Source organism: Bidens hawaiensis, unplaced genomic scaffold (assembly GCF_021521415.1).
Source record: "Bidens hawaiensis isolate Kalapana, Puna unplaced genomic scaffold, B.hawaiensis_p1.1 tig00007413_1, whole genome shotgun sequence".
Classification (NCBI taxonomy): domain Eukaryota; kingdom Viridiplantae; phylum Streptophyta; class Magnoliopsida; order Asterales; family Asteraceae; genus Bidens; species Bidens hawaiensis.
The window spans coordinates 500,702-527,705 of record NW_027491517.1 but is presented as its reverse complement, the minus strand read 5'-3'; the positions used below and the strand labels follow the sequence as shown (position 1 = coordinate 527,705).

The following is a 27,004-nucleotide window of genomic DNA, read 5'->3' as shown; positions in this document are numbered from 1 at the left end:
AAATGATTAATAGTCTATAAATTAAGTTATACACTTTTCACAGTGCTCTTTTTTTTTCCTGTGAACAAAATACAAATCTATCAATTTTGCAAATCTGAAAGTTGATCATACTCAATTTAAGTTTAAAATATTAAAAATGTCACATACCTTTTTAATGAAATTTAACTTTTTTATTTATTTATCTTCTACACAGGCAATAATCTGACATTGCTTCAATTCCAAATCTTACATCTCTATTTTGAAATTAAGATGCTAAAAATCCAATGAAATCCAATATATATGTTGACTGAAAGGCATGAATGCCGGAAATTATGTTGCTGGTTCGATTCTACGGGGAACTCCATAGCCTTTTTTGTTCATCAAAGCTTCCTATCACCGCAGATTGTTTTCGTTGGAGAAGACGATTTGAAAAGATATTATAACATGACACATGATTGAAGCCCTGCAATACTTTAACTTCTTTCTTTCTCTGTGTGTCAACAATTACTTCTCCGTCTCTATTTAACTGTCCCTCTGCATACACCGTCAAATGCTTGCTTTCAAAGGTTAAATTTAAAGCTTTCTTATCACCGCCGAGGATAATGGCTCCTAGAATCTCACTTACAAACATGTCCTGAAATGATTAAGTGTGTAACATGATGTTTACAGTTTGTGTCAAAACATTGTTTAAATTCAAGGTAGTTTAAATTCCATACCACATGTTGATACAAGTGATTTCTTTGATGTAAGCGCTGAAGCCTCATCAGCAAGCGTTGAGTGAAAACAGCCTCGGGTGTCGTCTTCTTTGATTGCAACTTTTTTATGATCTCTGGGAATGCGTGGACTTCACGTTGCGCATGAAGAGGAATGAGTGTGATGTCAAGTGATGAATCGAATACCGTCTTTGCAGCCACAGGGTCGAGAAACATGTTTAGTTCTGCATACTTGTTTGAAGGGATATTAATCACATTCCCTTTTTCTTGGTTATTCTTGTAGTTAATATGTCCTCCTAGTACAAACACTTCCTGTAATAACATATTGCATTAATATTACATTGAATTAATACAAAATATATAAAGATGAACCGGATTGGTAACCTGAATGATTGAGCTAGCGTTACTCTCGGAAAGTAAGATGTTTGCTAAATTTGTTAACGGCCCGTTAGTCAAGATTGTAATTTTTGATCCATCGTCTATAGATTTTACTAAAGATCTCCATACTTCTAGTGCTAATGGTTGTCTAAGTTGAGGGAAATCGGTGTCACGAGGAGCTCCAAATTCAACTGAATTCTCTGCCGTATACCTGCAAATTAACGAACCAAGGAACGAGTTTAATTGTGTGTAGAACACTCACATATCTTCACCTTTTAAATGTATTAATTTATATAACTCAACTAGTGTATATATCTAAGCTTTTCAAAATGTGTGACCCTATCGTAGGATGGGTGTGTACCTTCTTGGGCTCCTTGGTAGATCACGGGCGAGCCCATATAACGTATCAGAATCCAGACAGCCCCCACTTCCGTGCGGTATAGCTTGTGAATACTTGCAATCGCCAACGATTGGGTTATTCGGATACGACTGATTCACACCAAACGTATTGCCCAAACCTACAACGATATCATCACGACCCATCATATGTAACAAGTCATATACCACGTCTATTGTTGCAGCATCCGCCCAACCACTTCCGGTTACTAGTATAGCCTATAATAAAGTAAATAACAAGATGAAACTTGATATTGGTTTGGGCTAAAATGGCAATAGTTTTGGAGGGTGAACTCCTAAGGTTACTATTTGCATGTGCTAAAAAAACAAACATGTTAGTTTATTCTTTTAAAATAATCATACAAACTTAATCTGATAACAGATAATTATTGTACTAAAAAATCAATTTTTTAAATGGAAATGATTTGGCATGTTGTATATTAAAACAATGATTGATGTCTATTCTTTCAAACTGTTTGACATGTTCAACTCACTTATAAGTAAGCGAGTCATTGTTACCATCTTCTGTAAACTTGAACGATAAAGAGCTCAAGTGTTACCTTGAGATAAATTTCTTCGACTGGCACTTTGAGTAGATAAAAGAGCGCCAAGAAATCACCCGCGCTCATATCCATATCAAACACCACAATTTTCCCGAGTGTTTTCCCTTTGAAATCTGGTTTGTGTATAACTTCTTTATAATGAGGGAATTCGGTTGTAAAGTTGAATCGGCCTTTATGTAGGGGTCGGTTTAGTACCTAAAATCGTAGCAAAACTTGTATTATCATCTTATGTCTTATGTAGTTCAATGGTAAATCATAATATAAGCTTCACATTTTTTATCAACATACATCAAGAAAGTTAACATAATATTCTCTATCCAAGGTGCTTGTTTTGTCGCGATTTGGCTTTGCTCGTGTTGCTACACGTACTCGCACTGAACCTGGTCCGGGTCCAATGACTTCTTCGGTATAACCATCCTATGTAGTTGAAAGAAAACATCAAAACAAAATTTGTCAAGAAATAATTGGTAGGTAACTAATACTATTACATATTATGCATATAATTGTATTAAGTTACCTTACATAACCCTGTTCCATTCTCGCGAAGGCAAAATGGATCTTGAACACCTGTTTGAACATGACCGCTATGAACTCCATTTCTCTGCAAGTTAAATTTGGGGATCTTATTGCGTTCATCAAAGAACGTATTCGAGCCATCAGATATCCCATAAGGTTCGTTCGACGTAATCACAGTAATGTTCATGTATTCCATTTCCGCAAACTCATTTTCCTTATGTGCGTTATGCATAAATGATGCTGCAATACCCGCAGTAAACGAATCCCACATGAAATAACTCTGTTAAAATATAAAGATCATTAAACCTATCAAGTGATCAACACCGATTATAATAAAACATAAATGCTGATTAAAATCTATAATATACCGTAAAAAATTGATCATCAAACCAAGTATCATGAGCCATCTTTAATGACTTAAAAACATATTGTGCCTCATATGTATGTTGATCTTTCTCTAATGCCGTAAAGAACTCTTGCGTAATGGGAATAGTATTCGTCGCGTCCAATGGGATGAGGGTGATAGGAATCCCCGAATGAATAACCTGAAAGCAAGAGTAAGTTTTAAAGAATCATATTTATTAACTTTACTAATTTTAGATTGTCTGGTTACCTGATATGCAGCAAAAGGATCAAGATAGAAGTTGAATTCGGCATACGGGTTACTCCTAAAGGTTGTAAACATGTTACCGCGGTCACCACACTGTTGAGGCTGGCAAGATGAGCTTGCATTTTTGGGACAGCAGCCTGTTGGGTTCTTGGACCTCACACCTCCACCCATGATGTAAATATGTTCAATATTTTTCTTTAGATTCGGGTTTGTCATAAGAAAAATGGCCAAATTTGTGTGTGCTCCTGTTATTAAAACAGTAACGGGGCCTTCAGATATCGTCTTGATCAATACTTGTTGAGCGGTCGGCTGTCGAAGAGGGGAGTATCTCCGGTTTCCCTAAAATGTAAATTAAAGAAATGACGCAAAATGATAATTTTAAAACTTTTATACATTTATTTCAACTACTCCGGAAAAAAATTATAGTTGTACAAGCCGAGGGGGGGACCAGGGTCATTGTCAGTGGATCCTGGTCCCCCCCTTTGCTACCGCTAGTCTGGTCACTAAACATATTTTTTTAGTGAGATCAGAAACTTAGCGGCTAGAAAAACCGAAACTGAAAATGAAAATGTATATATGTTTAAGAGCTAACTAATATCGTCAAACAACTACGAAAGCGTGGATATACCTGTGGAAGAAAGCTTCTTCGGAAACCCATATTAGTATCGATGTCTAATCTTCCTCCGCCTCCGACTGGAATAGATTGTCTATATCTACAAGGTCCGGAGGTTCCTCTTCCCTGTTCATAAATACACGTCGAATTCATATCAGTCGTCGTCTAAGCGACTACTATATGAAATATGTACAAGGATGTTGATCATCTTATTTAATATACCTGGTCAATAATAGGAAGATAGCCACCAACATCTTGTTGTATTGTACCATCTTCAAGTATTCCACCATCACCACCTACACCAACATCAACATCATCTCGCCCCATCATGTAAAGAATATCATATATTTGATTTGCTGCATGTCCAGCATTTGTCCATGAATTTGTGTTTATTGTAACTGCCTGCACCATGATCATGTATTTTTATCAATGTTGTAAAAGTATGTCTACAAGGCCGAGTACTCCACGAGTACTCGTTACAAGGTATGGCGTCAAGGGGAGTTTCTTTAACTCCGCCTAATTATTAAGGACTGATCAAAATTGGTCAATTTCAGTCAAAATCACATCTAGTCGGTCAATTTTGGCTGATTTTAACTTAAACAGTAAAACATAATTTAGTATTAACACATGTATTTATTTTATTTGTATTGATATTCATTTATTTTGTTATAAATATTAATAAACTTTTGATATTTGACATATATATAATATCTATAAATTAATTTTCTTTCTAGTTACCATTTTCGAGTACTCCGAGCACACCCAACTCCCCAGTCAGCCACCTAGGGTCCGTCAAGCGACTTTTGCAACCATGATTTTTTATATGGGCTATTTAATTAGCGAGTGACGAAAATACTATCGCATGTTAGGCATTTGAGGGGCTTTTCGGTTAATTGTTATTGTTAGTACCTAAGTTTGTTACAAAGTATAACACAAAATCTAAACTTGTTACTTGAAAATCTTATGTTCCTTTTTAAAATAAAATACTCCCTCCGTCTCTCTTTTAAGTGTTATGGTTTGAAAAACACAAAGTTAAAGGTAAATTGAATGATAACTTTTTTTGCTTATCAAATGACAATAACGCCCTTGAAAATTGGGTCAACAAATATTGTTTATTAATGCTAGTTGTGTGTGTTTAAGGGTAGACTTGGAAATTGGCTAATAAATTTTGAAAGCGGACATGTATAATGGGACAAATTAAAAAGGGACATGTGAACAATTTAAGACCATGTGTAGTCAAAACGTCCCACCCTTGGGCATTTTGCGTCATGTGGCATCCCCGTCAGCAATATGTTTTGCAAAAAGTGGTGTAGTGTAGTGGGCAAAACGCCACAACTCTCCAACAATAATTACAAATATTCTCCTTTCTCTCTCTCTCCTCCCCACACACAATTTTATCAAAATTCGTGCCATGATCGTGTTTTGTGGGAAACACTCCTTTGAAAACGTCGAAGAAAAAAATCAAGGGGGGGGGACCCGGCATTTCGGAGCCAAAACGCCACAACTTGGCACTATGGAGGGTCTAACGGGACGGAGGGAGTATAATAGAATTCATTGTTAAGTAAACTAAAAGACTTATGTTTCATTGTTGTTATTAAATTGCATGGCTTGGTACCACTATAACGTGATTGGACCACGTGACGGCACCTAATTGGTCCACATTATTTGTTATTTTAAGCATTATGTTTTTCGAATTCTATGTTTACGATTTAGTGTCAGTACCATCGATTTGATCGTATTCGCGTTAGTTCACTGTCGCGAAGTACATATTTTTTTACCGTCCAATTCGTGTGAGATTTTTTTTTATTTTACACATGTTTATTGCCGCAACGTGCGGAATATTTTTTTTCTAAATATGTTGATTTGTGGTATATGTGCGTTCATAAAACTATATTTGTTCTGGTGTTGTAACCCAATACCGACTAAATTTGCGTCAGATAACCGTCGTAACGCGTGAGTTTTATTTTTATCATGCTAATTTATTGTGTTTAGGTATTGACGAGTTTATTTATTATTATTGTTTTGTTTAGTTGCGATATCGTAACCTGATATCGACCAAATTCATGTCATTTTACCGCCATAATACGAAAACACACCAATTGCATTCACCACGCGCATATAACAAAGCCAAACGTACAACACCAGCCGGGGTAAGATAAACTAGTTATTAATTATGTTTTTGGTATGCACAATATGCTTGTTAATCGAGCACGTTCACGTCATTTTTCAAAGAATATTCATAATATACTTTATTTATAAGTCTATAAGTTTGACTAAATAATTGTTAAAATATAGTTGCAAAAACGAAATTGATATCATTCTATTTGTTTGAAAATCAATCTCTCGAAATAACTTGGTAGGTTTGGTGCAAAGAAATATTTCGCAACGCATACCCGTATTTTTTTAATAGTCATTTGAACCACAAACAGGCCACTAGCATAATCATCTTTATTTCACCCTTAAAAAAAAACCCGGCAACCGTATATGAGAAGACCCATTACAAGCGAAAGATTATAAAAAAACCTATTCATAAAAATCCATATATGACAGTTTTTCTATATGTTGAGATAAAATTATGATTTTCTCAACTAATAAAATATGGATATTATCCGTATGTTTGGTTTGTATGATACTATGATTCGTCAGAATTAGACTGACTTCAAATTCTAAAAATGGCCATCTTTCTAAATTACCATAAATGTCCTCTTTCTAAATTACCATATTGCCACTGTAAGATGACTTTTATTTGATTTATTCTAAATTACTTTAAATCATTATATATATATATATAGAAAAGGGATATATATATATATACAAAATGGTTCAAATAAAAATAAGGAGCTTCCTAAGAATGGTAAGAACCAACAAAATTTTGACATTTGGCATTACAAATGATGGTGAAAGAACAATTTTAGGAATTTATGTCGGTTATAATGATGAAAAAGTAATTCTAGGAAAATATGTCGGTTATTGGTAATTTTAAATCTCAACCATTAATTAACATGATTCAATGACTATGATTTATTCCTATTCTTTCTAGGAAACTATTTATTTTTAAGATAACCCTCCCCTAGAAAAGGGTTCAAATAAAAAGAAAAGTTTCCTAAGAATGGTAAGAACCAATAGATTTTTGACAAGTGACATTACAATATATGTGAAAGAACAATTCTAAAAAACTATGTCGGTTATAGTGGTGAAAGAGTAATTATAGGAAACTATGTCGGTTTTTGTTAACTTTAAATCTCAAACATGAAGAATCTATTTATTCTAATAAATGACTACCCATTTTTGCCACTTGTCACTCTTATTGCTCTCTTCATCTTTTTTTCAACTTTTCAATATTGATCCTTATATTTTAAGTCATTTTAATATATGAATTGAAGTTTATTTTTCTTGAATGTAAATTCTATTCGATTCATTCATTAACATTAATGGTGAAAGATAATAAAATAAGGAAATATCAAAATTGAAGTTGCAGACCTATTAGAATAAAATTTTAAAATCATAGGTAATTTAAATTAAGGTAAAATATATAACTTTTTTAAACTGAGATTTGAACAGCAGTGCACAATTTTTTATATAAGATTGATTTCAAATTTGGATTTAAAATTTTCTCATATGTATTTGAACTCCGGAAAATGTGTATTTTCTTAATTTTCTCTAACCATTATATATAAATATTGCAAACATGAAAAATCTATCTATTCTAATAAATGACTACCCATTTTTACCACTTGTCACTCTTGTAGCTCTCTTCATCTTTTCTTTCAACTTTTCAATATTGATCCTTATATTTTAAGTCATTTTAATATATGAATTGAAGTTTATTTTTCTTGAATGTAAATCCTATTCGATTCATTCATTAACATTAATGGTGAAATATAATAAAATAAGGAAATATCAAAATTGAAGTTGCAGACCTATTAGAATAAAATTTTAAAATCATAGGTAACTTAAATCAAGGTAAAATATATAACTTTTTTAAACTGAGATTTGAACAGCAATGCATAATTTTTTATATAAGATTGATTTCAAATTTGGATTTAAAATTTTCTCATATGTATTTGAACTCCGGAAAATGTGTATTTTCTTAATTTTCTCTAACCATTTTATATAAATATTGCAAACATAAAAAATCTATCTATTCTAATAAATGACTACCCATTTTTGCCACTTGTCACTCTTGTAGCTCTCTTCATCTTTTCTTTCAACTTTTCAATATTAATCCTTATATTTTAAGTCATTTTAATATATGAATTGAAGTTTATTTTTCTTGAATGTAAATCCTATTCGATTCATTCATTAACATTAATAGTGAAATATAATAAAATAAGAAAATATCAAAATTGAAGTTGCAGACCTATTAGAATAAAATTTTAAAATCATAGGTAATTTAAATCAAGGTAAAATATATAACTTTTTTAAACTGAGATTTGAACAGCAATACATAATTTTTTATATAAGATTGATTTCAAATTTAGATTTAAAATTTTCTCATATGTATTTGAACTCCGGAAAATGTGTATTTTCTAAATTTTCTCTAACCATTTTATATAAATATTGCAAACATGAATAATCTATCTATTATAATAAATGACTACCCATTTTTGCCACTTGTCATTCTTGTAGCTCTCTTCATCTTTTCTTTCAACTTTTCAATATTGATCCTTATATTTTAAGTCATTTTAATATATGAATTGAAGTTTATTTTTCTCGAATGTAAATCCTATTCGATTCATTCATTAACAATAATGGTGAAATATAATAAAATAAGGAAATACCAAAGTTGAAGTTGCAGACCTATTAGAATAAAATTTTAAAATCATAGGTAATTTAAATCAAGGTAAAATATATAACTTTTTTAAACTGAGATTTGAACAGCAATGCATAATTTTTTATATAAGATTGATTTCAAATTTGGATTTAAACTTTTCTCATATGTATTTGAACTCCGGAAAATGTGTATTTTCTTAATTTTCTCTAACCATTTTATATAAATATTGCAAACATGAAGAATACATTTTATATATATTTCAGTGTTTAGCATTAAATCATTGAAGTTGAATATTATAATTATAATCCATGTGAATAGCAATTTACTATATGAACTATTTATCATTTATTTATATGACTTTTTTGTGTGGTATAAAAGGTTAGCAACAAGAAGATCAATATTTGGTTTTCAACATTTTCTTTCATAACCTAAGACAAAAATGCTCCTGAAACAAATATTTTATGACTTGATTTATACTTTTTTATACATTCAAATATATTTAATTTAATATGCTTTATAATACAAATTACTTAATTAAAAGCATTCAAAAATTTTTTTTAAAAAAAATCTGTTTCAATCCATTTCCACTATTTTCGCTTTCCAAAAATCATTTAGGATATAAAAACCTACAATATCGTTTTCATCAGTTATTTCAATATTATATTAACTTAATAATTTTATTTTTAGACAAATACAATGATTTGAGGTAATATTAGTGTTACCTGTTGGGTATTAAATAATTAAAGTGTCTATTATAGTTTATATTCAAAATAATAAAGCTATATACAAATTAATATTTTTTTTTAAAATTTTATTGTTATTTGAACACGGCTTTAAGGTTAGTATGTCTTTGTCATTTTTCATTCATATGAAATAAAACAAATCATTTTGTTATATTTAAATTTTGGGTTTTATATGTTTCTTGATTATACAATTGTTAATTTTAATATATAAAATTAATTAAAATTTGTCATATGCAGAATATTAATAACAACAAATAATTTATCATGATTAATCAATTTCAGATTTTAAGAATGATTATATCATCAAAGTTCAGGTAATTTTTTTAGGATAATCATTTTTTTTATAAACATGAGCAAATGATCTCAAATGACATCATATATATTAATTGATCAAAAAGTATGCTATTTTATGTGTATGAATATTTTTTTATTAGTTTCATTGATATATATTATAATTTATATAGGGTCGCGGTATGTACTTGAATAACCTTATTTGTTACACAGACATCTATACATGGTTATATCAAGAGTTATAAGTAGACATATATAAAGATTTTGATTTTTGATAAACGATGTATATCAACCAATACAATCACAAATGTAGTGTGCAAGGAAAGTTTTACTCCCTTCGTCCAATTAAAAGTGTCAATGTTTCTTTTTTTTGTTTGTCATATTACAAATGTTCACTTTCAAAATTTATTAATCAATTTCTGAATTTACCCTTAAACACACACAATTAACATTAATAACCAATATTGATGGACCCAATTTCCAAGGACATTATTATCATTTGTTAAGCAAGAAAAATAATCTTTCAATCTACCTTAAACTTTATGTTTTTCAAACCATGACACTTATAATGGAATGAAAGTACTTATTTGTAACATAGTTGTGTAATCTTAGTTATGTAATTTCTGTAATTTTCATATAAATTGTAATTGTATTAACAATATATGATTATTTTATTGGCTGTAATTCACTTAATGGTTAAAGTTTCAAATTTTCATTAATTACCCGTGTAATACACGGGCCTCAATCTAGTTTAATTATAATTGTGATTAGTTTATTCAAATTCTTTCAAGAGGGTAAAACACTCCTCCACATTTATCGTCGACAAAGTCACATTTCAAGTTTTATTAGCAATTTATATAAACAAATAAGATCATTTTGCATGCAATTGTATCAAAAGTTTTAGTGCAAATATTATTCATTCAAAATTAATTCCTTTAAGATATTTTGTTTTTTTCTAAAAGAATTCAACGAACCAAACAACCTAACATATATAGTCAAGTCTGACAATAGCATAAAAAAGCAAACGACAACCTAACTTTTTTCCAAAAAAATGGTGAAAGTAAAATGAATGGATAAATATGTGTATAGACTATAGAGTACTATGTAAGAGAAAAAACCTGTAAATCAAATTCAGACCGGTTATACTTCAAGAGGTATAATAAAGCAAAAAGATCATCGGTATCAACATCGGTATCCAAAATAACCCGATAAGGTGAGTTGGCATGACCATCGAATCTAGCCGTGCCGCTTTTGACCATAATCAGAACATATAGCAAACTTGACCATAGCCATAACCCCTTCATCTCTCCAGATAGCTCACATACATTATGGCAACTAGAACTGCACCAATGTTTATATATAACATTATCACACAATTCAAAGAGTCGTAATGTGGATATTGGCTTATTCTATGTCCTTGGCCCCACCCCACTTGTTTGTAATTTTATTCAATTATATATGCAAATTATTGTATTATACATTTTACTCGACAGTCCCACAAAATAAATGAGTTTTTGGATTCATGTCAATTAACATTTTATAAAATAGAATTGATATTGTTTTAAATTACATGTTTTAAAATTACCATAAGTCATTAGTTAAATTAATGTATTATATTATTGTATTTTTGTAAATGTTACATTGAAAAACAATGAAAACTTATCCACATTCATTTAATATTGTAATAAAATGTAAACTTGATGACTTAATTATAGAACTATGAAAATAGAAAAATAGGCTAAACGTACCCCTGCTCTATTTGTCATATTCCATCCCCTGAACTTTTATTTCTTTTAAGAAATTTTTTCTACATACTATTCTCCTCCAACATTTTATAGCATTTTATGGTCTTTCTTAAAAATATTAAATTGAAAACTATAAGTTTTTTTTATTTTCCGAACTTTCAATTTCTTTAAAATATTTATTTGATATATTCTCATTTAACGCTTTTTTTTTCATATTTTATGGTCTCTCTTCAAAATATTAAAATAAAAACTATATATTTTTTAAAATTTTCTAATTTTTTGGTATTTATTGTCCTTGATAATAATAATAATAATAATAATAATAATAATAATAATCTTTATTATTATTATATGCATCGACAAATTGTTATATTTATAGAACAATATATTAATACTATTAAAATTTTTAAAAAAAGATATTATAAATATTTACAATATTACTACAAAAAAAATAAATTAATAATAATAGCTTAATAGTTTATAATTTGATATGTGTAGTGAAGACTATTAAGTGAAAACCAATGTTGTAGGGACTAATATGTATCTAAATAATGTTAAGAGCTAAAAGTTGTAATTAATCTAATAAATTCGGGGGGTGTACATTAAGTAGAAATGGTAATGAGGGGGTACGTTTAATAGCACCCGTTAATTAATTTATAAATTAAATAAAACTTTTATAATACAAAACAACGATTGAAATGGAACGTGTATCCATCTCTTTTAAAGTACAATATATATAAGGCTTGAATCATCGAATCAAGAAGCTTCAAACGCGGCAAAAATCCGATAAGTTCAACAAAAAGAAGACACCTAGGGTACTAGTTCTTGAACACGAACACGACATACTAGAATAAGCTTGGTAGGTGTGGAGGCTGATTCGAACAAAGCACGAAAAGAAACCAAGACACGAATAGTAAGCCGGGAACTAGAGTTGGAATAAAATAAAAGTCAACTACTGATCCGATTCTTCTGTTCAACCCGGTTGGCATCATAAGTCAGCCATTCAAATTAAAAGTTAAACTTTTAAGAGTACTCAATGCGAACATTGAATATGCATTTTAATGGTCCAAATTAAACCGGATCTGATTCAACTGTTGCAACATGTCTCATGTTCTAGTTCTAGGTTCTCTCATCTTTATGGTTTCAATGAATTTAATATTTACTTTATAACTTTAACTATCTTATTTTTTTATTATTTTTTTTCTAGGGCCAAGAGACGTAACCATTTAAAACGGAAATAGAACGAAGTTTAAAAACTTCAACGTGTTTCAGAACAGTGACAAGATCAAGGATCTCAAAATCATCGTGGAAACAATGGCGATTAATTTATAGCAAAAATCAATCAATAGCTTACTTATTATAATAATAAATTATTATCTGTTTATATACCTGTTACGTGGTTAACGTGATTAAGAATGTATAATAATAAGTTAATAACAATAATGGTACTACAGTTTAAAATACTTTATAAATTAAGCACTATTCATTTTGCGGCTTTCTATTTTGACCGGGTCAAATAAGAGCTTGATTATCACACGTTCACGGTTCACTCGTGTTTCGCTTAGAATTAATTGTCATCGTGCTAAAACCAACCAACAAAGTTGAAGCAGTAGATATAACTAAGCCGCCAGTTTAAGGTTCGTGACAATAATTAGGTCAAGAGTTTAACATGTTGGCTTAAACTAGAATCTGTTTTAAGTATACATTTACTAAGTGGTTTTTTGGATTATTGATTGGTTTTAATCAACCCGATACTAACTTCCCAAATCATCACCTATGACAAGTCAATTATGTTGGAAATCAGACCCAAGAACACAAACACATAAATTTGATCTCAACAAAGCTCGACCCTTCTCTTATTATAATTCTTGACTCTTACAAATACATAAAACCCAACCCTATATTTATACTAAATTAACAACTTGCAAAACAAGACAAACACTTATTATAGAAAACTAAATAATTCATATTATTCTTACTAATATACTTTTACTTAGCCCCTTCAACTTTCTCGATAAATTGTTTCAAGATTAACTTTCAATAAATTAGTATATATAAACGAACAATAATCAAACTTTGTTTAGAAATTAATGGTGATGGAGAGGTTAAACACTCCTTCGTTTAAACTCGTGGTGTCCTCGTCATGCATGCACAAGCAAAATTTGTGTAGCCAAGTTATTTTAATTTAACTAGATTTACTAAACAAATAGCTGTAATATTTGAAAATATTCGGTGTAAAATCTTATGTGTGAATTATCAAAACTCAAAACACGTACTTAAATTACAGTCGTAATTTTTGTAAACATGTTGGACAAGTTTGAAAATATTCAACGTTATGTTTATAAGGTTTAGACATTTCAAACACTGGCCTTGTGTGTGAAATATTATCATAGATTGTCTAGGTTTCATAAATTATATTTTGTGCAACCCGTATACTAGCAGGCCAAAAGCCCACCTAGCAATCATCCGAGTATCCTACCATATTAAATAGGAAAATTGGATTTTAATAATCTCAACTTAATACAGTTGGCTGATAATAATCCCAACTTTGAAAGTAACTGTCACTGGTCAATCTATGATAATATTTCAAACGACTCGTATTCTCATTCCGATCAAAAGCCCTAAAATATCAGTTTGAAATTTGGAGAAAAACATAACGTCGTTAAGTTTTTTTTTTAACGGAGGTCTAATGAAAATAAATAGTGTGAAAGTTAGGACCAGTGACAGCTACTTTCAAAATTAGGATTATTATCAGCCAACTGCATTAAGTTGGGATTATTAAAATCCAATTTTTCTATTAAATAATTATAACACCCCCAAAGCCCAAAGTAATATGGGCCTCATAGTAATCCATTGAAAAGTTCTCTCCATTTATATAAACAAGGTTTAATACCCGCAAGTAACTTGGAGCTTCCTCCTTTACATGATGCAACAATACAAATAACTTTCTTTCAATTTTTGTATGATGTTTAACGCTTAAAAGCATATTACTTGGTGTTAGAGACGAAAAAATCGAATATTCACTTTAAATAGACCCTGCAAAAAAACAAATATTCACTATACAAGGCAATGTAACACAGACATAAGATAAAGAGAAATAAGCTTGCATCTTCGTTGAGGCAATTTCACGCACACTTTTAGTCTTCATCCTTCGATTTTGAATGTCAAAACTTTTATTTGCTAAAACTTTAATTTTGTTATTTGCTTTAAATGTTTTTGACATGCATTATATTTACAGTTCAGTTGTGAATTTACTGATGCCATTGCTGGTTTTTGTTTAGAATTCTAAAAAATGTATTTCAAACTATAATTTGTTAAAAGTCAAAGTAGGATAACAAAGAGAACATAAGGAATGGTAAAGCTTACATTATGGAGATGGAAAGACATATCTTCCACTTCTGGCACAATATTACTTGAGAGAAATTAGATCAAATTTCCTTATTTTATTTTTTTATTTGGAGATAGTATTATGGCATGTAACACATACATTAAAAATAAAAACCCTTTTCTTAATTTGCGCTATTTATAAAAGGACCATATAATTTCGTTAGCAGTGAGCTCTAAAAATGACTATCAGGTCATAAAAAGCTTTAGAAGACAATGTAATTAGCATATAAAGAAGACACATAACCATTTTACGAATAATAACAATGCAAAAACACATAGAGATTATATGATAAATTACTTGCGAGAATAACTCAGACAGTGGTGTTAATCGGTTGTCCTCCTAGTCTGGTCATCCTCCACCGCTGCCTCTCTCTCTCTTCCGGTGACAGTGATCTTTTAAGCAGACAACGGAGGCAGCTGAGATTAGTTCATCATTGAATAACATTGCAAGTCCCAAAATTTCATATTACCAACATCACCACATGATCTTACCTTTATATCAGTTTGAAAATGATATAAACAAACACTTCAACCATCTTTGCTTCACGATCACACCGTTTTCGGTTCACAACCTAAGTAAAAAAACAATAAATCATATCAAAAGATTTAATTAAAACAACCAACTCAAGATTTCTTCCTGAAAATACATTTCAAACATACCCGGGTCAACACTCGTCATTGTTTCCATCAATAATATGCAAGTCTCCCTATCCATTACCTGGTAATATACATAGAACATTAAAATACAAAATTAACAACAAAAAAAATCAATATATCAGAAATGAAGACTTACTGTTGATGTTAGACTCGTTTAAGTATTCTTGATAGCAATTAAACTTTTGTTTAAAATCAGAAAATTGCCTCTTATACAATTTATACCAATTCTTTTCTTTTTCCCCGAAACCCGTTTCTTGTTCCTTAAATCTAAACTTCAAATGACAACCCGAGTCAAAAAAATCTTCCTCGTCCTTTTGACCCGACCTAAAAACAATATTATTGTGTTTCTCATCCTCAACATCCGAACCATCCATCATTGCACGAGACTTATACGAACCCAAATGTTGTAAATTTGAAGAGCTATGAAACACATCCTCATTATCATCAGCAAGAGATACCGTGATTGGATCAACGGGCCCCAATAGATTATTATCCACCACACTCATTACTTTATCACATTCAATATCTATTTCAGAATTAACCGGTCGGTTATCTGCTTTTAACATTAACGTTTTTTGATACGCCATCAAGAATGGGATTGGAGTAACGGGTCCCACTAGATTATTACTTGGCTTATGTTTTTCCGACCACTTGCTGCTACGAGAAGAGGGGACACGAAAGAAGAACGGAGGTAAGTAAGGTTGCTGACGTGGCACATCCAAGAACTCGAACGGTACGTTCGTTAACGATGCCGGGACGTTCAGTAGATCTGAATATGTCGAGAATCCATGACGTAGTACGTTTTTAGGCAGATTTGACCATATGCTTCTTAAGGCAATTTCGTGTATGCTCGTTGGCAAGTAAACGTCTTTAAACACATCGTTAATGTTTACAGACCTGTGCGCCCCACCCGGCCCGTAGTCCTTCAAACTCTCGCATATATGTTCGTGAAAATCTGAACCGAAAGACGGGTTTCTCGTGATATCGTTATCATTGTCACTGTTTTTACATAAATTTATACTCAAAATTCGGTTAAGATCAGAGTTCAAGTATCCATCAAGCCAATCAAGTTTCAAATAGTGAAAAACCTTTTTAAACTTAAACTCATCCTCACCTGTTTCATAATTAACAGGATCTTCAACATCGAACGCGTGTTCAGCGTGGCCTTTATCTGGAATTCTAGAAGAATCCCACGAAGCACGATACCTATGTAGCTCAAAATTTCCTGAAGCCGATAATGTAACAACCGAAAACCCACCAAAATTATCACCTTTAAACATATGATGAGAAACCGCTGCATCAAGAAACCCAAAACCCAAAACAAAATCTTTCTTTTGTTGCCAATTAATCCAAACCGGAAGCCGATCTTTTGCAAAATCTTGTTTTACAAGACAACTACCACAACCACATTCACGGGTACCCAATGGGATGTTAGAAGGGAGTCCCCATGCATACAAAGATGAAGAATCGGGCCCTGAGAAATCGGGTCGTGGGCCATAACAAAAAAGACTAAATTCACCGTTCCAAAACGAGCCCAATAAAATCCCATAGCCGGCTTCAGAAGCCCAACTGTAACTAACATCCTCAGATAATGACCTTAAGTCAGACAAACGCGAAACTGAAACGTAACTCGGGTTAGCGATATTGTGGGCCCATCGTAAAACAGGAACCGTGTGTTTTCTAATATCACAAAGGAAAAGCATGTGATTGGTAGCTAAAGTGAAGTAGAATCGGTCGGGCCCGACAATTGAAAACGCAAGAAATCTATCGTTCGTTGCAACGTGTCGGGTGCCAAGGTTTAACAAAGGAGTAATATGGTAATTTTCAGATCGTGAATCGACAAGAAAAACGCCAGTTGCATGAACAACGATTAGAATTCTTGCATGCCAACTGAAATCACAACTCAACCAACATCCTTGGTCAAAGTCAACGTACTCTTTCCATGGAACTTTGACTTTCTTCCCGATCAACCTTTGAGATGGGCTTGTGGGTCCCAAAATGGTATCAAGATCGAATAAATATAAATCACCGGTTTCCAGTAAGACTAAACTTTCTTCGGGTATATGTGGGCTCCAACAAGCGTGAACTATAGAACTTTTGAAAGATTTGTGATCGATTAATTCTAAACAAGATGTAACTGTTCTAGAATGTTCCATTCTGACTGTAACCTTGAAGTAATGAACTGAATTCGTAGTGCAAACCAATAAGTACCCAATGATAAAATCAGAAAAATCACCTGTAACAAATCAACAAGTAGGTTGACCAAGTTGTCAAAAGCCAAAGCAATAAGTTTGTACAATAATAATACGGGTAACTTTACACAATAGTAACGAAGTTTTCCAAATGTCCTCTAAATTCACTAAACTTTCATCAGGTATTTCAAATCTATGTAATTCTTTTATAATATAAATGTATAAAAGTTTTAAAGTTAAATGAGGCAAATGAAACATATATGTATAAACGGTTCACTATGGTTAATTCAATTATGCCACACACCAAAACCAACCACAATTTCCAATTTATCGGTTATGGCTTAAAAGAACCATAGGTTAATTGTTTGGTTCAGTTAAGTTGGTTAAGTCATTTACGGTTTGGTTAATTCGGTTATTGATCATCCATCCCCTACTAATAACTAATATTTTTTCCCCGATTAGCTTGAAGTAGGAGGTAATAGTAAGATAAACAAATTCACTGAATAATAACCAAGTTTCATAGTTATTATATATAAGTTAAATTGGAAACAAAATAATCACTAAACAGTAACCAAGATTTATACATGTTTCATCTGCCTCACGTAACTTTAAAACAGTTATAACATTTATAAAAGATTTACATTAAAATTGGAAAACCAAATAAAAGAAACAATGGAGAAGCTTGATTACTATTTTGTAAAGTTACCCCTAATTTATAACAACAAAAACCAATAAATATATATATATATATATATATATATATATATATATATATATTTTATTTATTTAAAAAAAAAACACTATAATAACTAACTACCTGAAGTATATTTACAATCAGCAAGCGGGCTTACAGAAATCTTGATAATCCGATGAGTTAACCCATTTTCCAAACTCAAAACTTCAGTCTCACCATAACTTCCTTTAACCGCCAATCGGGAATTCACAACCGACAATGTAACAAAGCCAACTTGATCCGAGTTGGGCCCGGTTGGAAAGAATGCGAGAGTGGAATCAGTACCAGGACACGTGAGCAACTGAAGAGAGTTGTGTAACAGAAACTGTTGAGGATTAGAATCAAATGAGGGGAGTTGTTGGGAAATAGAAGAGGTTGTTGACGGGAGGATAGCAGATGATTTGTGAAGGAATCTAGAGGCGGAAAGTGCAGGGTAAGGAGGGATTTGAGGTAATGTGAAGAAGATATGGTGGTGAGTTTGCGGTTGGAGTGATGGGATGAAGATCAACGGTCCGATTTTGTTGGTGGCGGTCGGAGTGAGGAGGAGTGGTGGAGAGTAGACGGATGAGATTGTCCATAAGGATTTCCATTCATCTGATGTGTCCATCGCTCGCCGAATGAGCTGCTGCAAATATCAATTTATACCCTTTTAATAAAATTAATTTAGAAAATACATGAGATAGCATTTGTGGCTCTTGTCGTTAACAAACTGTAGTCAAACATTGATGAAGTCACTTTATTAACATAAACAACAACAAAACTTGAATTAGGGTCTGTGCAGTGCAGGCAAAATCATATTAAATTTGGAACCCAAAAACATAAGCTAAAAATTGGGTCATATACAAAAGCTTGATAATGTGATATATGAATTTAACTATACAGAACCAACAGAATAATCGAAATAAATGAATCAAATAAATAGGTGATTAAAGAATTTTTTATAGCAAGAAGCAAAAGCTAAAAGCATAATCAATTACCGGAAGGAAGATGAGAAGAACGAAGTTGGAGATGGCGGTGTCGTAGTAGTAGGGTGATCGATGGACGAAAATTTGGTTTAGGGTTCCACAAAACCTCTTGTGCTTTTCCTTTCTGCTTTCTGTCTGTCTATGTCTATACCTGGTTGTGTTTACGCTTAGGGTTCGTTTTTCAAAGTTTTAAATCTTGACCTGAAACCCAACCCGAATCTCTCACAGGCTTTTCGGGTTCAGGTCATTCGGGTTCGGGTTTATCAGGTTGGGTTAATTGGGTTTCGAGTATCCTAAAAAACAAAACAAAAAAAAATTAAAAACTGCAATGCTAAAACTAAAACATCATATTATTCTTTGCTCGTAAGCAAATAATCAAATAATAAACCAACATAACTTGATATTACAATCCAAAAGAAGAGTAAAACTAACTCGAACCATAATCGTCTTCAATCGGGCGTGATTTGGTTGTTCGATTACGGTTATATTAGTAATAAACGGAAAACATAAATTAACAATAAAGAATCGATCTATAATAGTTGTAATGACAACAATCGATTATGACCAGATTTAGATAAAATTAGTGGCTAAGACAAAGCATATTATACCTAAAAATATATTTATTTTCAACATTAAAAGTTTATTCAGGTTGACCCGAAACTTATAAATCAAACCCGAGAACCAACCTGAATTACTTCGGTTCGGGTTCGGGTTAGTCTTTTCTCGGGTTCAGGTTTTTTTGGTCGGGTTAGTTCGGGTACGTATTTTCTCAGGTTGGGTTTCGGGTAAAAGTGACAGCCCTAACGATGGGTTTCGGGTCGGCTCAGAACCCGTCCCAACCTCCCGATGTACTCAACCGCACCAAGCTGAAACCCATGAAAACTTAACAACGGCCCCAAGCTTGTTTCAGCCCAAACCAAGTTAAAGCTTTCTTGAATTTTAGTGAAAATGGGATTTGATTAGAATTGGTGTCAAATTCCAATTCCTTCCGTATGCAAGCGAACACGTCATGTTAAGAAATTTAAATTCCAATTCTTTCAAATTTCTATCAATTCCATCAAATGAAAGCGCCCTTAAAAGTATATATAAATTACTAGGTTAAGATCTGAGGTTTTTCAACATACAATATTATTCACTTGGGGTCTTAGACTATTAGATAACAACATAGAATAGATAGATGCAATTGAAGAGGCAATTCAATCACGTTCTTCTAGTTCGATGCAATGTTGATGACTAATAATATGTCTAGACCTCAACATGTATGGATAAATTTATGGAAAAGACTACCGAATGATATTCTTTGTAAACAATGTTTTTTAAAGTCTTTAAAGCATTCTCATCACATTCTTTATCTCTATCTCTATAATTACACTAAAAAACACTATATTTCTCTCTCCTATTCAATTAAATAATATTTTTTATACTTTTATAATTACAGTTTTCTCTCCTCTACTCACAACCAATCCAACAAATATTAAAAAATAAATAGGGCCAACAATGTTTCCCCAAATTTACAAAAAATCACTACGTTTCTCTCTCCAACCTATAATTTACACTCACAATCACTCACAACCTCACCCTATAATTTGCAAACTCCCCACACATAATTATAGGGGATGGGATGAGAATGCTCTTAGGTATGAATGTATGATAAAGTTTTCCTCGAAGCTTTATTCGTTAGCAAGCATGCTCATCACATTTTTAATATTAATTGTACATATATTTTTATTACTACTATATATAAATTAGAATTTTGGTGTCGCAAATGCCCTACTGGGCCACTTGGCGGCACCGTATTAGTCCGTCAATTTGTTTTTTTTTTGTTTTATTTAGTTTAATATCATAACGAACGTAAGAGAAACCGACCAAATGTCATTTTCTTTGTTTTGGTGATGATACCATAACGAAAACCGATAAAAAACAACCAAATTTGAGTAGATTTGCTGCCTCAACGCCTGTGACTAACCACGCTTGGGTCAAAAATGCAAATCTAAATAATACAGGGACAAAACCCGTAGTTTATTCCTCACAATTTAAACAACTTTTTAAACATGCCAACTATTACACCAACCTTATAAAATCCCATAAACACGTACAACACCTCTTCTTTCTTCTCGGTTACGGTGCCAAAAACTGGACTATGAAGGCACCTATAAAATGGACGAAATGGACGGTATTAGCGGCAGCGATATGGATACAAGCGTTTACGGGTACAAATTTCGACTTCCCTTCTTATTCAACCCAACTGAAATCTGTCCTGCAGATATCTCAAGTGGAGCTAAACTACTTATCAATGGCTTCGGATTTTGGTAAGCTGTTCGGATGGTGTTCGGGTGTCATGTTAATGCATTTTCCAGTAAGCGTCATCGTTTGCATGGCTGCTTTCCTTGGTTTGTTCGGTTATGGGCTTCAATGGCTTCTTATTCAGAGACTCGTCTCGTTGCCTTACATCATGGTTAGTTAGACGATTTCAATATCTATTATGCGATCGCCTCCGTATACATTCTCACCATTTCTTTCCGTATCCGTCTTATTAAATACAAGTATCTCTTTTTAATAATGAAATATTTTTCAAGAAAATATATACTACTTATACTAATAAAACACATTTATTTTAAATTATCCGCTATTTTGAAATAGTAAATGAAAGTCATGTTACATTAAATAGTACTTGATGTATTTTTAACCCAATTATATCAGTTTTTACATATATTTTTAAAAGATCGTTATTCGTTAGTATATATAATACATATTTCACTTATAAGATGTACATAAAGATTTAAGAATTTTATGTGTTGATATTTTCCACCCCGTGTAGTATACGGATTCTAAGCTGGTATGTAATAATTTGGAGAAGATAGAGGATTTTGACTTTTATTACTTTTGACTCTTGCTAAAGAAAGTCAAAATGCAGTTTAGTTTGGTATCCTAATAAGTTGTTGGGTGCATATTAAAGTACTTATGTAACTTGCTTGATAAAGCAAGCAAACTTGTTTGGTGGTTTGGTGACCAGTATGTGAATGAAGATAAAAATAAAAATAATTATAACCTTTTTATTCAACAAAATAAAAATAAAAAAAGTGTAAATTACAAGTAACAAAATGGAAAATGTGTAAACAAATTGATTTCCAATATAATAAAATTAACAAAAAAATTATACTTGACAGGCATTCATTCTGTGTTTATCAGCTGGTTGCAGCATCACCTGGTTCAACACTGTTTGTTATGTTTTATGCATCAAAAACTTTCCTAATAACTCGCCACTCGCGTTATCCCTAAGCATTAGTTTCAACGGTCTAACCGCAGCCTTGTACAATCTCATCGCCACTAAAATAAGCTCACTGTCACACGATAATATTGACAGCACGTCTTACCTTATTCTAAACGCGTTTGTCCCGTTCATCGCATCCATTGCTGCATTATTCCCAATCCTCCAAACCTCTAGAACTAACAACCTTCAAACAGATGACACAAACAACAAAGATGATGCACATACATTCATGTTTTTGTATATACTAGCCGGTTTCACGGGTCTTTATCTTTTTATTTTAGACGCACCGTCACAAAATATACTTATTGTCGCGATGTTGCTGGTGGTGTTTCCGTTAGCGTTGCCAAAGATTGTTTATAGCCTCAAGCGCGCACACAATTTGGTTGAAATAAATAATTATACCGAGTTTTATGAAGAGGAATCAACTTCTGGTTTGAAGAAGTGTGATTTTGGTGTTTTTGATAAGATGATAAAGAAAGATCAGTTAATGGTTCTTGGTGAAGAACATACTGCTTGGGTGCTTGTGACCCGGATCGATTTCTGGCTTTACTACGTTGGGTATTTTTGTACGGGTACTATCGGGCTCGTTTACAGTAATAATTTTGGACAAATTTGTCAATCACTTGGTTATGGTTTGGATACCGATTCGATTGTTACAATTTATTCGACATGCTCGTTTTTTGGTCGGCTTATATCAGCTGTCCCCGACTTGGTTACCCGTTTCTACCCGACATATACGGGTACTAGTAAGTCTAAAGTAATATTTTTAGTACTGGTCTAAACGGGTCGAAATTATCATGTTTAATATTATTCGGTTTATAACCTTATGCAGAGAGATATACTACTAGAACCGGATGGCTAGCACATTCACTTGTTCCAATGCCCGTTGCGTTTCTTGTGTTATTTTTCTCGGGTAGTAAGAGCAGTCTGAGTTTAGCCACCGGGCTGATCGGTATCTGCTCAGGATTCGTGTTTTCAGCAGCCGTGTCAATCACTTCCGAGCTGTTTGGTTCGAAAAGCGCGGGTATTAATCATAACATCCTAATAACTAACATTCCATTGGGGTCATTGTTGTATGGTGGTGTTATTTATGACCACCATATCAAAGGGTCAAAAGAGGTGGTTTTTGTAGGCGGGTCAAGGGTGTGTATGGGTCGAGAATGCTATAACGAGACGTTCGGGTGGTGGGGCTGCGTTTCTTTGGTCGGTTTAGGTTCGGGTTTTCTTCTTTTTGTAAGAACTAAAATGGCATATCAAGATTATTTTCAGAGAAAAAACTTGCTCTTGGATGAGACAACTTGTACTGTTTAATGTATGTAAAGGCATATTTTTTTCATAGTTTATAAATAGTTAGAAAAAAAAGTACAAAATACAAACTTTTATAAGTTTGAAATTTGATTATAAAGTGTTTAAATATAAGATAAAAATTCTAAACACTAAATGACACTAATCCACTATACTCCAAAAATGCCTTTTTTTTATCTAAATATAATAAATTGACTTTAAAATAAGAATATCAAAATGGTGTCATATTCTGCCTGGAGTATTTTCCATATCTTTTTGAAATGCCAGCATCAGATAATATGTCCCATAACTGCAAGTAACAAATATATTGATGTTAAGTTAACAACACTATATTATACTAAACAAACAAACAAATAAATCGCCCGTTAACTAGTATAAAAACTATAGCAATGTTTACCTGCAACTTTCCATTAGAACCAGCAACAGCCAGCAAAAAAGGACAGTCTTCCGAGAACGACAAGGAAAACACAGCTCCCTGACAAATCAAAACAAATATATATATATATATATCCAATGTTATAAACAGGTAAAATGATTACAAACTATGTTTTCTTTAAATAGAAGTCAGGACACGTACCGCATTGAGATTTCGTGAGGCGACACACGAAGGTTGGTTATTTGACAAGTCCCATAGTTTGACCTGTTATTTCAAAAATATTACTTCATGACATGAGAGATAATTAGTTTAATATAAAACTAAAAATACTAACTTACCATGGTGTCTTCAGAACCAGTTGCAAGAAGCTAAAAAGAGAGAATATAATGTTAACTGTAATTACATAAAAGTATATAAAATTAAAAAGCTAAGGCTAAAAACCAAAGTCTTACATTTGGCACCAGGGGATTATAAGAAATAGCACACACGTTTTTATCATGCGCATGGAGAGTGAATTTAGGCTTTGATTCCGTCGGTGAATTAGACGTCACGGTTCTGATGTCAAAACCAACAACGGTTCCATTCTCGAGACTCACCTGGAAACAAAAACGGGTCAAATAAAAAAACTAGCGAAGAATAAAAAATTAAAAAAAAAAAACATGACGAGTTTTCTAACCACAAACAAGTGTTGGTCGTGTGGGTCCCATGCCAAGCTTTCCACGTCAGCGTCAACAGACCACTTAAACCCGGAGTGTGAAGGAACCCTTCCATCCCTCTGCAATGTAACAATAATATTATCAACCGAGAAAGATTTATGAACAATAATTGCATATTTTTATTTCACTACTGAGACGAGTTGCAGCCGATCAAAACATTTTATGAGCTAAAATACGAATATTGTTTATAGCAAAACAATTTACCATGACTACTGTATGATCAAAGGATCCACTGAGAAGAACTTCATGCTCATTATGATTCCATGCAACTGCTTGAACCTGAATGAAAATCAAATTTACATGTAATTTATGCAAAAAAAGTTCCTAGATTTAAGCACATCATGTTTGGTTATTTTATCACTTAATTCATAAAATAATCAGAGTTAGCCAAAGACTTAAAAATGTCTTATAAAATTGCCTTATCGGTATGGTGTTCCATGGTAAGCTTGCATTTGCCAGTCGTCACGTCCCAAATCTTCACCAATTTATCAGCACCACCGCTCGCAAGAATATTCCTGATTCACCAATGTGACAAAATGACATCATCATACAGAAAAAAAATTAAGATTAGTATTTAATTTTTAAACTCGATAACATGCCTAAAGCCCTTATTCCAAGCTAGAGCAATTACAGGACCGGTGTGACTATCTTCTTTAAACTTGATGGATTCCTACAATAGGTTTACAAAAATATGTTTTTAAAAAATGAAAAAAAAATTAATGAATTAATTAAATACCTTAACTTTCTTTCCTTTCTTCACTATCTTCTTCTCAGCAAAGCCACCTAATGTGAGTGCCGGTCTGGTTTCATCAATCTGAAAAATTGTCGACAAAAACCAACGTATTAGAATAATATTTTGATATATTGATTAAAAACCTACACGTGATAACAAAAATCAAAATCTCCATACAATATCAAGGTCCCATATTTTAATTCCCGGGTCCGTCGATCCCACTGCCATGAAATTCCCTGCAGGCATATACACTGTTAAAACATATATAAAATAGATGATCATAAAACATTTAAAAACATAATTACCTTTTTCTCCGCCTTTAATCGGGCAATCAAGCCAAGCAGTGCAAAGAAGAAAACCACCGGTTTCAATATGACGTTGATTATACGAGTTAAAATCACCGTGTGGATCCTCTATTATATGAACCTGTTTGAACACTCAGATTAGCACATCAAAATATAAAAAAAATGATTATTGTATTAGAATCACATACATATAATTCACCGATATCGTTCTTATTATGTGCACAAACTACAACAGCATCTTCGGATGTGATGATCATGTTTTCAGCCTCTTCAGAGTCCTCATCCTACAGAAATGGGATTGAAAATAATAAGATTGAAACTTTAACCTCAAACTCAAAAGTGCAAACAGAAGTTTTGTTAAGAATTGATTAACTTACGTTTGCATTTTTAAAATAAGGGTCTAATGCATTGCTGGGATAGTACGTGTCCCCGATCCCCGCACCAAATATGTCGACTGCAAATAAAAAAAAATGCAAGGGGGATTACAATGGTTAACATACAGAACATGTTGCAGTAACTAAGGATGTTATGCATTATTCAACCTACTTTATACAGAATGAACACGACACGAAAATAATCAAGTTTAATCCATTTAAAAAATGGGTTGTGTTCAGGCTGACTTGTTTAATTAAACAGGCTGCGCATTTCATTCAAATAACATATAATAAGGGAATATAAGAAACAAGTGAAATACCATCATCCTCATTATCATAATCATCCATGTTTAGTTCACATAGACCATCCGCAATGTCAGGGAAGCTGGATCCACCAGGTGCATTAGCTGCACCCAACGCTTGCTCGATCTCTGCAGGCTGTTTGGATGCATCAACATTCATATCTTCATCATCTTCATCACCTTCTTCGCTTTCAACATCTACACTGCAAACATCAAATACAAGTAATTACAATTTACACATAGGTCATAAACATTCCTTAGTAAAAGTCACTTAACAGTATCTTGTACATGGAAAACCAACATACTTTCTAACTGTTATCGTAAAAGTCACTTAACATGTTAAATTTGAAAAACTAGCTAAATAATA

At 32.4% G+C, this 27,004-nt stretch overlaps 3 protein-coding genes across 3 annotated transcripts; 1 reads left to right on the top strand and 2 right to left on the bottom strand.

The window, feature by feature from the left end:
* Nucleotides 1–185: 185 nt before the first annotated feature.
* On the bottom strand, nucleotides 186–11,075 carry LOC143635239 (nucleoside hydrolase 3-like). Its single transcript, XM_077103114.1, has 12 exons — nucleotides 10,695–11,075; nucleotides 3,991–4,170; nucleotides 3,784–3,894; nucleotides 3,159–3,494; nucleotides 2,914–3,090; nucleotides 2,547–2,825; nucleotides 2,318–2,446; nucleotides 2,027–2,224; nucleotides 1,432–1,685; nucleotides 1,077–1,281; nucleotides 696–1,004; nucleotides 186–613 (listed from the first exon to the last, which is right to left on the bottom strand). Exons 1-12 carry the CDS (start codon nucleotides 10,878–10,880, stop codon nucleotides 329–331), a joined length of 2,649 nt encoding a protein of 882 aa, XP_076959229.1. The 5' UTR covers nucleotides 10,881–11,075; the 3' UTR covers nucleotides 186–328.
* A 4,249-nt stretch (nucleotides 11,076–15,324) lies between these two features.
* LOC143635211 (uncharacterized) lies at nucleotides 15,325–18,897 on the bottom strand. The gene is made up of 3 exons (XM_077103092.1): nucleotides 18,375–18,897; nucleotides 15,502–17,601; nucleotides 15,325–15,426 (listed from the first exon to the last, which is right to left on the bottom strand). The coding sequence occupies exons 1-3, from the start codon at nucleotides 18,895–18,897 to the stop codon at nucleotides 15,416–15,418; spliced, it is 2,634 nt and encodes an 877-aa protein (XP_076959207.1). The 3' UTR covers nucleotides 15,325–15,415.
* A 2,388-nt stretch (nucleotides 18,898–21,285) lies between these two features.
* On the top strand, nucleotides 21,286–23,940 carry LOC143635191 (protein NUCLEAR FUSION DEFECTIVE 4-like). Its single transcript, XM_077103076.1, has 3 exons — nucleotides 21,286–21,710; nucleotides 22,423–23,272; nucleotides 23,359–23,940. The coding sequence occupies exons 1-3, from the start codon at nucleotides 21,396–21,398 to the stop codon at nucleotides 23,835–23,837; spliced, it is 1,644 nt and encodes a 547-aa protein (XP_076959191.1). The 5' UTR covers nucleotides 21,286–21,395; the 3' UTR covers nucleotides 23,838–23,940.
* Nucleotides 23,941–27,004: the final 3,064 nt, after the last annotated feature.